The sequence below is a fragment of the Folsomia candida genome, unplaced genomic scaffold, assembly GCF_002217175.1.
Source record: "Folsomia candida strain VU population unplaced genomic scaffold, ASM221717v1 Fcan01_Sc002, whole genome shotgun sequence".
Lineage (NCBI taxonomy): Eukaryota > Metazoa > Arthropoda > Collembola > Entomobryomorpha > Isotomidae > Folsomia > Folsomia candida.
In genome coordinates, this window is record NW_019091194.1 from 11,189,956 (window position 1) to 11,205,892 (window position 15,937).

At 37.2% G+C, this 15,937-nt stretch overlaps 3 protein-coding genes across 4 annotated transcripts; 2 read left to right on the forward strand and 1 right to left on the reverse strand.

The window, feature by feature from the left end:
• Window positions 1-2,061: 2,061 nt before the first annotated feature.
• LOC110843991 (oxidative stress-induced growth inhibitor 1) lies at window positions 2,062-9,422 on the forward strand. Of its 2 annotated transcripts, none has more exons than XM_022090071.2 (12): window positions 2,062-2,122; window positions 4,965-5,391; window positions 6,663-6,733; window positions 6,802-7,254; window positions 7,327-7,357; window positions 7,435-7,646; window positions 7,731-7,774; window positions 7,852-7,918; window positions 7,991-8,138; window positions 8,224-8,330; window positions 8,436-8,530; window positions 8,631-9,422. In XM_022090071.2, the coding sequence occupies exons 2-12, from the start codon at window positions 4,990-4,992 to the stop codon at window positions 8,702-8,704; spliced, it is 1,704 nt and encodes a 567-aa protein (XP_021945763.1). In that variant the 5' UTR covers window positions 2,062-2,122; window positions 4,965-4,989; the 3' UTR covers window positions 8,705-9,422. The 2 variants fall into 2 exon arrangements, with proteins under 2 accessions (XP_021945763.1, XP_021945762.1); XM_022090070.2 differs by lacking the exon at window positions 2,062-2,122 and adding an exon at window positions 3,169-3,340.
• A 147-nt stretch (window positions 9,423-9,569) lies between these two features.
• Window positions 9,570-10,813, reverse strand: LOC110843992. The gene is made up of 3 exons (XM_022090073.2): window positions 10,554-10,813; window positions 9,795-10,408; window positions 9,570-9,703 (listed from the first exon to the last, which is right to left on the reverse strand). The coding sequence occupies exons 2-3, from the start codon at window positions 10,398-10,400 to the stop codon at window positions 9,650-9,652; spliced, it is 660 nt and encodes a 219-aa protein (XP_021945765.1). The 5' UTR covers window positions 10,401-10,408; window positions 10,554-10,813; the 3' UTR covers window positions 9,570-9,649.
• Window positions 10,814-11,740: 927 nt separating this feature from the next.
• LOC118434379 lies at window positions 11,741-14,452 on the forward strand. The gene is made up of 3 exons (XM_035847725.1): window positions 11,741-12,013; window positions 12,097-13,837; window positions 13,920-14,452. Exons 1-3 carry the CDS (start codon window positions 11,756-11,758, stop codon window positions 14,429-14,431), a joined length of 2,511 nt encoding a protein of 836 aa, XP_035703618.1. The 5' UTR covers window positions 11,741-11,755; the 3' UTR covers window positions 14,432-14,452.
• The last annotated feature ends 1,485 nt before the right edge of the window (window positions 14,453-15,937 follow it).

Here is a 15,937-nt window from a genome sequence, read left to right on the forward strand (position 1 = left end):
CAGATTTGTCTATGGTGTGTAAAAGTACATAAGGATGTGGTATAAGGATAGTCTTTAATATTTTTCTGCAGTTTCATTTTATAGTTTGCACAATTGTTGCGGTTATAATACGTATATGACGCAATCATCATCGAGTTCATTAAATTGCCATGTTTAACTTCCAGATAATCTGGGTCGTTTATGCATACGGTCCAAGAGTTATTGAACCATTGTATTATTCAAGGTTATAAAGGTTGGCTCGTGTATTAAACATCTATATACACGGATATAATTCACAACTGGTGTATTAAGTAATAAAGCCTTGTATTACGCTGAAAAATAGTGCTGCTATTTCCAATTCTTTTTTTAATTGAAATGGCGAATTACTAAAAAACGTAATTTTTTAGTAAAGTGCAACAGTATTCCCTGAATTACCACGCCGCATTCACACAAGCAGTCTGGTTCAAGTGCCGGGGGATTGGAACTTAGTACCTGGGAAACGTCACCCAAAAGTTCCGATCCCCTGCACATTTTAGTTATGCAAGTTACAGGGAAACGGAACCCCCTTGTCGCAGGATTTAGCGGGCTTCGATTCCCCGGTACCCTATTCGACAAAAGTTACGATTCCCCGGAACCCAAGATTTTTCTTCGATTTTTCATAAATTGGATAAATTTCAGGAAAAAAATTTTGTTGTCTCAAATTAACCTCCCACTAATGAGGAACATTGGATAAAAAAATTAGAATTTTTTATAGTCGCGCAGGTTCCTAAAATCGCAAATATCTGACAAATTTGAGGAGCGGCAAGCTTAAAAAGGTACGGGGAATCGTCACCCAACAAGTATTTTCAGGAAAAAATAAAATTATTTTTAGGGAAAAATAATTGTAACATAATAATAACGTGATAATTGTAACAATAACTGTAAAATAATTGTATTTCTCCCTGAAAATAATTGTTGGGTGACGATTCCCTGTACCTTTTTAAGCTTGCCGCTCCTCAAATTTGTCAGATATTTGCGATTTTAGGAACCTGCGCGACTATAAAAAATTCTAATTTTTTTATCCAATGTTCCTCATTAGTGGGAGGTTAATTTGAGACAACAAAATTTTTTTCCTGAAATTTATCCAATTTATGAAAAATCGAAGAAAAATCTTGGGTTCCGGGGAATCGTAACTTTTGTCGAATAGGGTACCGGGGAATCGAAGCCCGCTAAATCCTGCGACAAGGGGGTTCCGTTTCCCTGTAACTTGCATAACTAAAATGTGCAGGGGATCGGAACTTTTGGGTGACGTTTCCCAGGTACTAAGTTCCAATCCCCCGGCACTTGAACCAGACTGACAAGTGTATGTTCATATGTATAGATTGTTTGCATAAATGCATTTATATGCATATACATTTAAACAACAACTAAATAATCCTAGTCGCTTAAACCGGCAATTCAATATTATATTAGTTATTTATGGAACATTTAAATGTCGTTCCTCCATTGTCATCAAATGTACCGTGTCATTTGATTAATTCATTAGAATGCAATGTCGTAAAACTAGTTTTCCTTGGGCGGCGGCGTTCATATTAAATGCCATCAACAATGCACCAAGAGCAATTGGAGGACAAAGGAGACGGCTAAAAGCTTGGTGATGAAGTTCACACAAGAATGCAGAAAAGCCTGGCTGAGTCATCCATGGGCAAGAAGTGAAAGTTTCCCCCGAGTGAAAATACAACTTTCCCCGAAAACCGTGCCAATCCACCAATTCGCGAACTTCTCCCACCCACCCACCACCGAAGCCCACAAGTCTCGTTTCACTTTTCCTTCTCCGAAGACGACGTCACTGCCTTGCAGCCTATATTGGTTTTCGTTAGCTTTCAAATGATGGGAGGAAACAGCACTGCTTCAGTTGAAACGTGCCTGCCAGTAAAATTGTTGTCGGCTTTTAGGGGAACTGTGCTGGAGAGAGTATTTACTAGCAATAATGTAAATTTCTTCTCAATTAAAAAATATAATTACAAAAATAGAGGCTCATTGACATTCAGTATTTAGTATTTTGAGCTGGGAACAATATTTTTTTCATAGTTTTAAAAAACCCAAGCAGTTGTGGAGTGAAATATTTATTATAGATAGATGACAATTTTTCCAAATTATAAAGGTAAGCTGTTTACCATCTTTTTTGTCATTAGTGTGTAAATAATGGCGTTTATGTATGTATCTGTAAGAAAGCATATTGACATTTTTAGTTAAAAACTGTCGCAAGTTGTTTTCGCGAAGCAGCGAAAATGGATGTATGTACTGTTATTAATTATGCAATGACACAAAGCACAATATTTTCAACTCGCTCGTTCTGGTTTTGGTGGTTTAAATCCACTTTGATACATATTTATGTTTATTAAATCAATATTTTGCTTCCGACAGATTACGGTATTTCCCGGACTTTAATTTCCAGAGCTTGTATCTTGCAACCGTTATACAAAAAATTGTGAATTAACATTCAATTTCTGAATGGTTGCACTATACAGAAATTATTTGCATATCAAGCCAGTCTTATACATACATATTGATTGGAGATTGAGACCAATGTACATACGTTATGCATATGTACAATGTACATGCATGCATATACATAGTTGAGTAGTTCAGTCGCGTTCATTTAGACACAAAATGAACTGTTCTCATTCATGGACATTTGGTTCAGACACTTATGCACCCAAATGCACATAAGTGTATATGCCCTTTTCTGACAACATGTGATGTCTATGCCCCTTGATGCAGGAGGATGAACCGGCTAGACAGAAACTTTTACTAATAATAGCTCGACTTTTTAAATGCATATACAAAATTTACTACTTTTGTCATAAATCACTACATTTGAAAGTTATTACGGGATTGCGTCATCCTTAAGTGCAGACTCTTCTTGAATATCCTCTGACTCACATTTAGTAAACTTTTAACTCTCGTACGTTTCCGATTTGCACTTGGCATCATCTACGTATGCATGCAATACTGCTTGTAAAAACTGGGACAAAAGTGTAAGAAAGAAGGAACTATTGCATATATGTAGATATATCCCGCAGCAAGTCAATGGTAAATTGAACGGCAATCTACCACCCTCTCTCCTTTTTCATTTCATATGTACATATGCACTATGTACGAAAGTACATATAGTTTCATACCATTATCCCAAATACCAGCGTAGTAAAACCCGATGTAGTAACATGCAGTTGTTTCAGTCTACCGGTGAACTCTGGCTGAGCTGTTAAAACATTCATTTTGAGTGCTAAGCTTTTAGTGATCCTGTGAACTTGGAAATCAAAGAAATCAGTTTAACACAAAGCTGCAACACTTCAATTGAAAATTGAGATTTGAAGAGGTACAGAATTTTTTATCAAACTCATTCAAATTTTATTCATACGAGGTATACATAAGTTCCAGACGTCCAAAAGTTCGAGTATGTACATCTAAAACATCAACGTCGGGAACATTAATATTGCGTCTGGTTATTTCCTAATATGTTCGTTTGAAACGTTTTGATTTTGGCAAAGCTTCTTAAAACACCCACAAGTTAACCTTTTTCAACATATTGCATCTTGCGCTTGCAATGAACGTTACAAATAACTGGATAACGCAGATTATGTACATTACGTATATTTTACTGGGCACACAACACAACTTTGCGTACTTGATTGTTTTTATTTTCAATCACTTTCATAACGCTAATGTAAAGTTGAGAGCGAGATATGTTGCATAAAAACTTATAGTCATGAATACCAATCAACTTTTCTAGTTGAACTTATCCTTAGTTGTGTGGGACAGCCTATTCAAGCCATTAACTTTGCATTTACTGTAGTTTCATGACAAATTTTACTTTTGAGAATGGTGTGAATCGAAATCCGCTTTATCATGTTTGGTTAGTGCTATCTCTTGTGGAGTTCATGAGCAAAGAGAGATCCGATGATGGGTCCAATAAGCTCCATTTACTCCAGCATATTATAACCTGGACTTAAACCTTTTCTGTCAGAGTCAGAAAAGAGACTCGGCTCAAACATGACCCCGAAACAAGATCAAGGTCTCCACAGCGAATACCTAATCACAACAGCAGCACGGAGGATGGGAATAAAAAGATCAAGTTACACGGCATGAATTATGTATTTACTTATTACGTCTTGACCAAAGCTTTATTTCCATGTCCCCTACCTCACCTTATTTCAGCTCGTCACATGCTCATTTAATGACGCCAATAATCAGACTTGTTATCTTATCGGAGTGTAAACCAATACCTATTATCATTCCTGACTGCGGGAGAAGTTGAGCTGGACAGACTAACTGCAATGTCATGTCATTATCTGTACAGCAAATAGAATTTTACATGTAATAGAATTCATCCTGTCTGTCAAGCCTCTTATGGGCTTACGACTTGAGTAAGGCAACCGCAAAGTCACCAAAAGGAGATACAGAATAGAAAAATGAGATTACAGCTAAGTTTCTCAGCAGATATTATAGAAATCATATTGAACAAGCTATTTTAACATAAAGACGGAATACTGTCAACGTTTTGTCCATGTGCATGTGTTTAACTGACAGCAAATTGACAGAAAAAAATTATGAACAAATCAGCGTTTTATTTACATTACGTGGAGATGAAATAAGTTTGACGTTTTAAAATAAAAGGTCACAGAAATGTCACTCCCATAAATCAAAGACTTTTAGTCAGATGTCAATTGGTGAACCTGAGCTGCTGATGCTTGAATCAATGGAATGAAGCTAAATTCTAGGAATTGTTTATTTTAATTCTTGCCGACTTATATTTGCATGCATCATTCTCCTTACCTATACATACCTATACTAAACTGTATGAATATGATAAAGGGATAAGGATATTTTTTTTCTATATGCCCTGTGCGTGGTTTCCAAAGTTTTGCTCTCGTCTTTCATATTATTGATACACAAAAATTCCTTGAACAACTGAATAAGATGAGGTTTAATTTTAATTGCAGGAGAATGTGAATTCTCTGCTACAAAATGGTACTAGGTGCACAAACCATCGAAGAACACAAACAGAATGGTGACTTTGGAAAGAACAATTCCCAATTATTTGGGCCTTCCTCAATTGAAAATGATCACATCACCAGCTCTCCGTCCCCAACAACAATGATTGTCGACCTGGAGGATGTCGACAGCACAACAAATCGCCCCCACAACCACCGCAGGGAAGTGACTCCGGTTTATAAAGAAGTTGTCATTGTGGGGAACGGCCCGTCAGCTATCACGCTGTCCTATTTCCTGGCTGGCAATTGTCCTTACTACAATGGACTTGGAGAAAGTGTAAACGATATGCTTCACTGCAGACTTGTCGCAGACTCGAAAACCTCTCCAACTGGAAATCGTAGTTTGGTTGAACAAGACCTCACATTTCTTGCTCAGGTAAAATATTTTTGCTCGTCCTAATTTCAAGGTTCTTTAAAAAACCTTTGACGCATCCACATTAGATTCTAAAAGTAGATGCATTTGCCACATGCTCATATCTGTATATCTGTGATGAACAACAAACCTAACAAATTGGGTCACCGTTGTTTCTGCAAATGAGAGGTTACAGATATTTGTACGTCCAAAAAGGTTATGCACAGGTTATGCGTGCAAAAGTGTGGGTGTGCCACGAGAAAGAGAAAATACATGTATGTATGTAAGTAGTTTATTTAAACATAATGTTTATAAAGAATATACACACATTTTACATACATTTTGTATGAGGTGACATGCAGCAGCCGTAGTTGCTTCTCGTTTGTGTTTCAATTTCATCAGGTATATGTACATACATACGTATAGCTAGTTAGTTAGTGGAACTTATTGAGTTCACTGGAACCTTGGCAGGATTCCCATGATCTTGATGAGATAGCTGGTTTTCTCATTGCTGATTTAAACAAGTCATGCACATGCAATACGAGCATATATGCTACAGTACGCACAGATTGGTTGTCCACATATTAAGATATGATTACTTCAATAATTGAGATAAATCAAAAGCCGAACATTTCGGATTAGCTGCGTATCAATAAACCATTCATTACATTTTTCTCCATGATAAGACATAAACTGTCTTATAAACTGTTAATTAACATGTGCTTAGCTCATGATTCATTTAAATAATTTTCGTTCCAATAACACCAACTCAATAAATCAGTCGTTTATGAGGATTGGATTAATAAATAAGTGAAGTTGAATGCCGCTGAATTGGTCCAGCCAGGTCAAATTAATTGCTCCGTCCGACTGGAGTTCCGTTCTGCTCTCTTTTCATAAACAAGTCATTATCATGTCTCAAAGTTCAATAAATGCTGAAAAGAGAAAGAGAGAAAGACATTGATAGACAATGCATACATAAATATGTGCCATGTAAAATTCTGGTATTAAGGAAATGATTTTTTTTGTATGAGGCGAAAATTTCCATGTGTGTAACTTTCTTGGTCTACCACAAGACAAATGCGCATGTTGAGCTATGCAATTACAACGTTTTGAGAGATACTTTTTAATCCACAAAATGACGCAACAAGTATTGTCAGTACGAACTAGTATCATGTACATGCATTCGTAACATGTTCAGTTTTTTTCAATAACTGAGTAATTCTTTTTTAGTTCTTGTAAACAAATTTAATGACGCATACGCAAATTAAAAATATGTTCCCTGTTCAATTTTATAGGGCTTGGAAGGAAGATCATCAAATCCAATTGCCTTACTATTTGACACTCTAAATCATCCTCAAGCCGACACGTAAGATTATTATTTTTTCAACAAGAATTAAGACTTAATTTAAAACAACGTGAACAACACCTTTTCAGCGGACTTGAACTGCCATCGCTCCTAGATTGGAAACACAGATCCGAATATGAGATTGACCACGTCGTCATCGGGAAAGGCCCGGCGCCTGGTGGGGCTTGGCAGTCCATGGAAGGCGACGTCCTGACCATAAGTCGTGGGTGTTGGATGGAGCTTCCTCAAATCAATTTCAGAGAGTGGGAACGAATGCAACAGTCGCGATTTCAAAGGGAGTCAAGGGCAACGGTAGCATCGGTGGCGCAATATTACTGCGACTACGTTGCGGCCCATGACCTTCAAAAATATTTTCGCAACTCATCCGTCATTACTGAGGTGACGGTGTGTCAGTCAAAAAGTCTTCCAGAGCATTGTGATAACATTCCTCCAGATTTGATAAGTGGGGATGAAGATGAAGATCGAAACTTCAGGAGACACACGATCAGTGAGATTCCTGTTGGCAAAGCTATACGAAAACGGTACGCAAGCATAGAATTCGAATGTGTTTGATTGAATAGTCCAATGATTCGAAATTTATGATTAATACATAGCAATCAGAATTTGTGGACTGTCAAAGGATATGTAAGTTTTTTTTAAAATTATTATAACCGTCGATTAATTAAACGGTCAATTAATTATCTGCTTAATTCTTTTCAAAGGACAAGACGAATAATGGGATACAACCATTTACATACGTGACAAAAAATCTTTGTCTGGCCACAGGGACCACCGACCTCCCAAATATACTCAACGTCCAAGGAGAAAATCTTCCATTTGTTTTGCATTCCTTGAATGAACTCGAGAGTCTCATCAATTCGGGGGAGTTGAGTGAATCTTCAGACCCGGTGATGATAATCGGAGCTGGCCTAAGGTACGTATGTAAATATGGCAAAATGCAAATTTAGTTGTGCGACCTTTTGGGTCCATATTTTTATTGGTATGTTTTCTTAATTAGTGCCGCCGACGCAATTATTGCCACCCGATTCCATTCTATTCCAGGTATTATATTACTCAACTGATAAATAAATTTAAGTTGTCTATGTACGATAAGCTTAATTGGTATTAATTTTCCCTAGTGGTCCATTGTTATCGTAGAAATGTGGACGATAAGAATTTAATTTTCAAGCACCTTCCCGTCAACATGTGAGTAAATGGAGATTGCTAACTCTTATTCCATCTTTCGTTATTTAATTGTTCCATTATGTTCGTAAAAAGGTATCCCGAGTATCACAAAATATATCAGATGATGCAGTACCCATCGGGTTATGAAGGATATAAAGTTTTTGAACAACATGTTGTGGCGGATATCCTCCCAGACAGAAGGGTAAAATTGGTTGGACCGAGCTCATGTCGCATTCTAAGGGTTTGTCATCCATATAAATAAATAAGAAATGCCTACTTATTAACATTATGTACATCATAGTAATTGATTTATCTGAATTTCTCAGGTTTCAGCTGTCGTTGTCTGTATTGGCTCTCATCCTGATTTGTCATTCCTCGGAGACATTCAGTACGACATAGGAATTCACCCTGGAATGAGAATAGATTGCAAGAGGTAATAAGTCATAATGATACACAAGTAGTATACTTACGATTTATCGGATTTACTGGATTTTGAGCTCAGACAAAAAATTTAAATTATACATTTTTATGTATTTAGGAACCCTCTTGCAATAAATTTTGCAACTCATGAGAGTGTTCGTCAGCCTGGCTTGTTTGGGTTGGGACCGTTGGTCGGAGAAAATTTTGTTAGATGTAAGCGCTTTGAATTGTTGTGGCGTTTCAGTTATTATTATGCATATCTGATTCATTCTCGTACGTAAAATTATTTAACAAGTTTTTTGTTTGTTCCCAGACGTACAAGGCGGAGCACTTGCCGTTTCCAATCATCTATTAAAACAGAAGAAGGAGGAAGTGGAAAGAAAATAAAAATAATCATCATCGCAGAGTGGTACTTAAATATGCTGACAACCAAATCAATCAATTCCCATTGCTGTTATCCGGTAAAAAAAGATTCTTAAAAGCAACCAGACAAAGGAACGGAAGGGATGTTAATAACATCATGTTATCTCCAAAAAAATGTATTAGCAAAACATTTACTTATCTATCATGCACGATGTATAACTTAGCGATTAAGTGTAAGTAGTACTGGTATCAGCACAAATTCACACGTTGTACCTTACAGAAAATATAGTCTGCCAAGTTACATATAGTTCTCTAGATGCAAAATATAAATTTATACGTGAACTATTGCATTGTAGACTGCACAATAAATAATTTAACCTGTAAATGTACCTGTAAAGCTACTCTACAGACTTTTTCAAAACAAATACCTGCAGTCAAATAATATTACTGGGTTTGGGTACAGCTAATTGTAATTCGTTTTTAGAAATATGTACATAGTCGTGAATATAAATACATGTATAAATACACACATACATCTACTAGCTAGTCAATATATTTCGAACTATGTACATACATATGTATAGCCGTGCACGGATGTGTAACCATATTATCTATGTGTACATTTATATTCATTCCTTGCTATAATTTTAAATATATCTGCAGTATTATATAATATGCTGCTTGCTTCGTTTTCAGGACTGTTTATATTACATACACATTAATATGTGCCTATACTTCCATTATATCAGGTGTAAACCAAATTATTTTTTTCTAGCATTGTTCAATTTATGCTTTTAGTCATGATCAATCATGAACGCTACAATTCGTCTGCTCTTATACAATTTATAACAATTTAGTTTGATTAAAATAAAATGACAAACAATTAAAATTATCAAATTGTAAACATGAAAGATTTTTCAATTTATTATAAGTATTCAATTTATAGATGAATAAAATTTCTTTCATTTACTACGCCCTTTTAGCTTTGTCTTTCCAGACGGTCTTGTCGTCCTCGCTCAAGTTCTATGTATAATGATTTTAAAACCAATCAATTAATTAACCACGTTAAAATATATCGGCAATTACTAATAAAAGGAAATGTAAAAGCACATACCTTCCATTCCTCATCAAACATTTTGAGGACTTGGTCCATGGTCTTGTCCATCTTTGTCCGCGTCTGGACTTCGATCTCCTTCTTCTTGCTCAAGGCAAAGAGAAGGTAGCCATTCATTTTCTTCTTCTTAGCATTTGAAGACCCTGCCACTTCTCGACCAGCCCTTGAGGATTCTGGCATTACTCGTCCAGCCTTGCACGATTCATTGTTCAATCCTTGTGTTTCCGAACCTGCAGGTCGAATTCCCAAAGGGTCTCCAATACTTGCTCGAGAAGAAGCCCTAGATGAACGATTAATACTGACGTTGCTTCCAATTTCCACCAAATTGCAAACATTGTCGTCATCTTCATCGGAATTTTCTTTAACGGGTCGGCCTCTCCCACGTCCAGCTCCAAGACGACTTTGCCTTCCTTCGTTAAATTCCATTCCAAATGACCGCATTCGTTGATAGTAGGCGTCCATTTCTCGAATCTTCCTCTGATACGCTGCATGGTCAAACACGACGACTTTTTCTTTTTCTTCTCCAGACTCTTCTCGAAGCTCATCTTCACTACCATCTTCAGTAACCTCAATATCTATCTCGCTATCTGAGGCGCTGTATGCCATCCTGTTACCTGTTCCGTCGTGGACAACAAAATACATAAATTAAACTAAATAATTAGTAGTATACTAATATACTTTATAACACGAAATAACTGAATTTTCGGACAAATATAAAGGCAAGAAGATGAAACAGACAGAACTATTTTATAGACTTACTCGGGAATTTGAAAATGGATTAATCTATTCTAGTTTGAGCCGATTATTCAATAAATTGAAAATTGACACCGGGTTGGGTATCAATTTAGTCTTTTAGCTTAATGAGTTTGTAATTTAACTAAAAAATCTTCAAATCAAAAAATTAAAAATTAACGAATGGGAAAAGTACAAAATTTTGGAAAGTCAAATTATCTCCAAACAGAGACAACAACAATTTGAAGTTGTTGGAATGCCTGCTGACTGCCGGCTGAGGTGTGAGGAGAATGCACAGAGTTGTATATAACAAGGGAGAATGCGAGTGATCAACTCTATGAGTAGAGTGCATTCGTTGAAAGGCATGCATCAGATCAATAGGAAAACATTTTATGAACGTTCGGTCAAGTTAGTCAAAAATTGTAATGTAAATGCTTCAAAAAATAGTGATATGTTTATTATCAGCTTGATTAATGTTGATTACATAACAATTGCTTACACGAACTTATACATATACTTGTGACAAAGTTACTAAATAATTTGTTAGCAATTCACAATTTGTAAAATGCATCAATTCATCAATGCATCAATTCAAAAAATTGGTGCCAAATAATAGAAAATAGTTAACAAACATTCAGCCATCCCCACTACGGGGGTGATAATATTAGTCCGATCAATTCGGATAACAATTTAGAAGAGGACTCGGTTCCTGACTTGTCGACTTCATTTCGAATGAATGAAGGAATGAAGTCGACATTAGGTTATTTGTAATGAATGAATTACGAATTGTATTTATGACTACAACAGTTGACCTATCTTTGAATTTCATAGTCATGGTCACCCCGCATGTGTTTTCATGATAAAGTATTGAAATCTGTTTACATGCCATAATTTTTAAAAATTCGTTGTTGGCGTGGGGAGTTTGGGATATTAAAATTTCAGATTGGTAGTGGCAATAAAATAATTTCGTCTTATTTCGAGCTTATTTTTGTTTATAGCACTCATTTAATTTTAATTCATTCATAAATCATCTTGTACTTCAGAAAAACAGCCTTTATTAAGTAACCCAACTATCGACCTAAGGACACCAATGATGGCCACCAGTTGGCAGAAGGAATAATTTATTGAGGGGTACCATCCAGGTGAATTAATTTAAGGTAGGTGCATTAAAATATGTTGTTAACAAAACTAAATCCCAGCAAAAACATAATCTAACTTAAGGGGAAAATATGGAGGGATCACAAAATGGACACAGTGAAGAGGGTCACATGAAATCAATTCTGAAGCCGAGGTCCAAACCGTCGACACATCTTCTGAAGGGGAAAGGGTCCAACGTAGCAGCAGCAGCAGGAGGGGGCGTGATGAGGGACACAACGGATGGCAAGAAAAGAAGGGTGGAAATAACTACGCCACCGCATTCCTCGACCTCCCTGAAAAGGTCAGGAAGAGCGGGTTACAAGCATACTCCACTCCCTCGTGTCGCATTGGTAAGATATCATTGCAAATAAATGGCTAAAATGATTGCTCCAAATTACAGAAATGCGTATTTGAAATTGTAACTTTGTTCCAGCTACCCCCTAAATCTGCGAACCTTGAGAAACTTCGTCCAAAACCAAAAACATTCCTCAGTCATAGAGCATCATCCTTAAAAAGAAGTAACAGCACCACGACCTCGCCACGCCCACCTGCTGTAAAAGCTTCAGCATCCATGTCAAAGCTCAAATCAAATCCAGTAAGTAGCAGCTTAACGGGGAAAAAGCACGGTCCAAATTTTTCAAAGAGAAGCAAATCTACGAAAAAGATGAAAAAGAAGAGCAAATCCACCTCAGATTTAAGGTCAACCACGGTTCCTCCAGTGGGAGAAAATGGGGGGAAAGAGTACATTAAGCAACTGGTAACCATTAATGAGCTTCTCAAATCAGTAACGGATCCGACTACTCAGGAAAGTCAAGGGGCTCCATTGATAGGGGGGTTTGTTCGTCCGTTCTCTGCTGATGAATTGCACCAGTTGTTAACTAGCGTGGGCAAGGTGGCTACAATTCATCAAGACCCAGCCTCGTTAACCCCACAGATTGAACCACAAGAGGATGAATCGAAGAAATCAAAAACTAATGAAATCATCATTTCGGAAAATGTGCAAGCAAATGAAAATGTAACAAATAATCCAACTAATCCTGACGATTCTCCCCCTGCAGCCATTAAAGTGAAAAAGAAAAAAAGAATATCACGACGCAAATCTAACAAGGTTCAAAAGACCAAGTCGACTTCATCCACAAATTCCAAAAATGCCAAGGATCAAGACCTGCCTCCAAAATCAATTCCAGCTCAGGGATCAGCCAACAAAAATCTTGCATCCAAGAAGACACTTAAATCTAACGTGAAAACTTTGAAATCCAAATCTAAGAAAAATTTAGGCGATCCTCGTAAACGGCAGTCGCTTGAAGACTTGGAAAGCGAGTTATCCGAGCTGGATTTGGTTAAATCTGCAATTCTAAACAGAAAGTACTATGAAGAAAGTTTGGCCTTAGAACACATGAATTCTAAAGATGATGAGCAGACAGCTAATAAGAAAAGCTCTGAAAGTCAGAAGGTGTCAGCCAACAAGAAAAAGTTGAAAGATTTAAGGCGTCTTCAGGCTGCTCATAACTCTGCCCACGAGTTGATTAGTCCAGTCCTATCTCGATCCTCAAGTCCAAATAAAGGTCACAAAATAGATTTCATTGAAGCAGATACAACCTCAAAACCTGGAGCTGTCACTGCCGGTACTCCTGATCGCTCTGCTGGACCACTTCCACTCCGCCCATTGAAACCCACGGATACTGACGATGGATATAGTAAAGCCATCGGAAATGTCTTAATAAATTACAGCCATGTGATTCGTCCATCAACTCGGAGAGGAATTTTGGAACACGTCAGTTCGAAAACAAAACTAGAGAATCGAGGAGTTGCTGAGTTGGAGCGTATGTTGGAATCAGATAATGATACTCCGGAATTTGAAAAACACATAAAAAGCATAAAGTACGGTGGCCCCATTGCACGCAACATGCTGGATATTGGTCATGTACATGTTTCAGATGAGCCACCATCTCAGGGAAAGTATACAAAAAGTAACATCACCAAACTTTCAGCCGAAGAAAATTTGCCGACATCCATTTTGGATAAAAATGGGCAGCGCTCGTCAGAAACTGGTTTAGACGAACAACGAGTTACAAGGTCAAGACGAAGTCACAGAAGGAACAGAAAGTCCAGAAGTCCAAGCAGTCAAGAACCCCACAAGTCTCCAATGACAGCTCCAGTGATTGGATATCACGGTATTTATTCATAATAAATGGGTTATTTTCAATACTCAGCGTACTTATAATGTACTTATGCATGTATCCTATAATTCCATAGGTCCACTCGGAACTTTGGAAAAGAAAATGCACACTGTAACCAGAGGTGGTCTTCTAACTCACTCAGCCCCACAGCCTGTGAAATTGGCTGCTGATTCGACCATATTCAACTTGGTGAAACCCCACCCTTCTCGATGGAATGAGCAAAGTATAGCTCCCAGCCTCTTTGTGGGACTTCCAGACACGGGCGCATCTCGCTGGACCATTTTGAATGAGAGGATTTTGGAGAAGAATAAAGAACTAACAGGTGTGAAGAATGAATCTCGACGAAAAGGCACTCGTCAGCCCTACACAAAGGGTGGCAACATAAATGCAAGATTTAACATGGACGTTGGAGAAGAGCGAAGAAATTTTCTCCAGAATTTGGATAAAGCAAAGAAGGCATTTGACACTTTTGGCGTGCATAACAGTGTAATGGACAGAAAACCATACTGGAAACCTGGGAAAGCGCAGTATGCCAACATTGCCAACGCTTTTGGATTTGATACTGTGAGGAATGGCCGGACAAAATAACTCGATTATGATGAACCAAAGTCTTGAATAGATTTTTACTTGGAGTTTTTCCTGTAAATTTCAGTAATATCTTCTACATCTTTATAATAGGGCCCCAAATTCAAAATCATATTTTGTAGAATACATCTATAAGCTCTGCGAGATATGTAGGCTTGCTCCGAAATATATGATGCATTGTCCCTTGTTCTCAATTTATTTCTATGCTCATCCCTCATTTTACATGCACATGTACAGATATAAGTACTGTAGGTATACCAAGCATGAGTATTTAAATTCAAGTTTGTATGCAATCGTTTTAGTTTTATGGCGACAAGTTACAAGGTCTACTGGAATTTAAAAATTCTATCTTTTGTGTAGTGAATTAGTAGTTGGTGAGGCTGTTCTGAGCATATACGAAAGATTGCAATCCATGCTTATCTTACTCAGGTCTAACGCACACAAAGTCTAAAGTGTTGGAGGAGTTGAGTGCCAAAAACAGATTTTATCCGTAATGATCATAACATTTGTCTAGCACTTGACTTATTATTACTAAAGTGACTAACATGCACTCACTTCATTGTACGATAAGACATCGTCACAAGATAGGTTGTGTAAGATGTGAGTAGGTCTCTCTAATGACACCGTGTGAGTGCATATCCATAATTCGGGCGCCTTATCATCTGTTCCTACATACATTATTCACTAAACTTAATAATTAGCTCATACTATTACTCACACATGCATATGTACACATGCATATATATTTAGATACTCTGGTAAACCAAGAGACGCGGATAACAAATTGCACCCCAAAATATCTGACATTTGTTGATTACTCTTGTGAACGAGGATGAATGCTCATGCCAAGTTTACCAGCGGGTGACGGCAATAACGAAGGTCAATCTTGTCTGATAGATGTTTAACTTGCAAACTTTCAATCCATTATTAAGTATGCATATCCACGTTTTTAGTTGGTGTCTTGTCTGCTCCTTCTACTAAAATAATCTCAGGCCAACTATTAATACTGACACTAATGCCCTCAACATATACGTCTAAAAAATATGTACGTATTTATATTCAGTCACTCAATCATTGTTAGTGAAGCAGAAAATTGTCGTTGTTGCAGTTCAAAAAAGTATAAATATGTTCGGGTGTATCCTCGTGATAAGATCTGTGCTATTTTATATAATCTTGCATTTTCCGACGGGATACGTACAGAAATCAGAAAAGCATTCAGTAATGAATTGACGGGAGAAACATGTAAAGAATATTTTCTCATCTTGTCTCCCACGTCGATCAATCTACGTGCCACCAAAGGAACGAAAGGAAGCAAATGTGTAGTGTGAATTATGGATGAAAATGTTTGTTTAACCACCCTCAGCTTATCGCTTTATTATGTGAATATACCAACCTCCTAAGGGCATTGCCTTTCTAAGAAGATTTTTAAATTATGAAAACACAGATGATGCAAGTGTGCAAGGAAAAGATTTAAGAAAATCAGTGTTCATCTGTTGATTCCCAAATTTA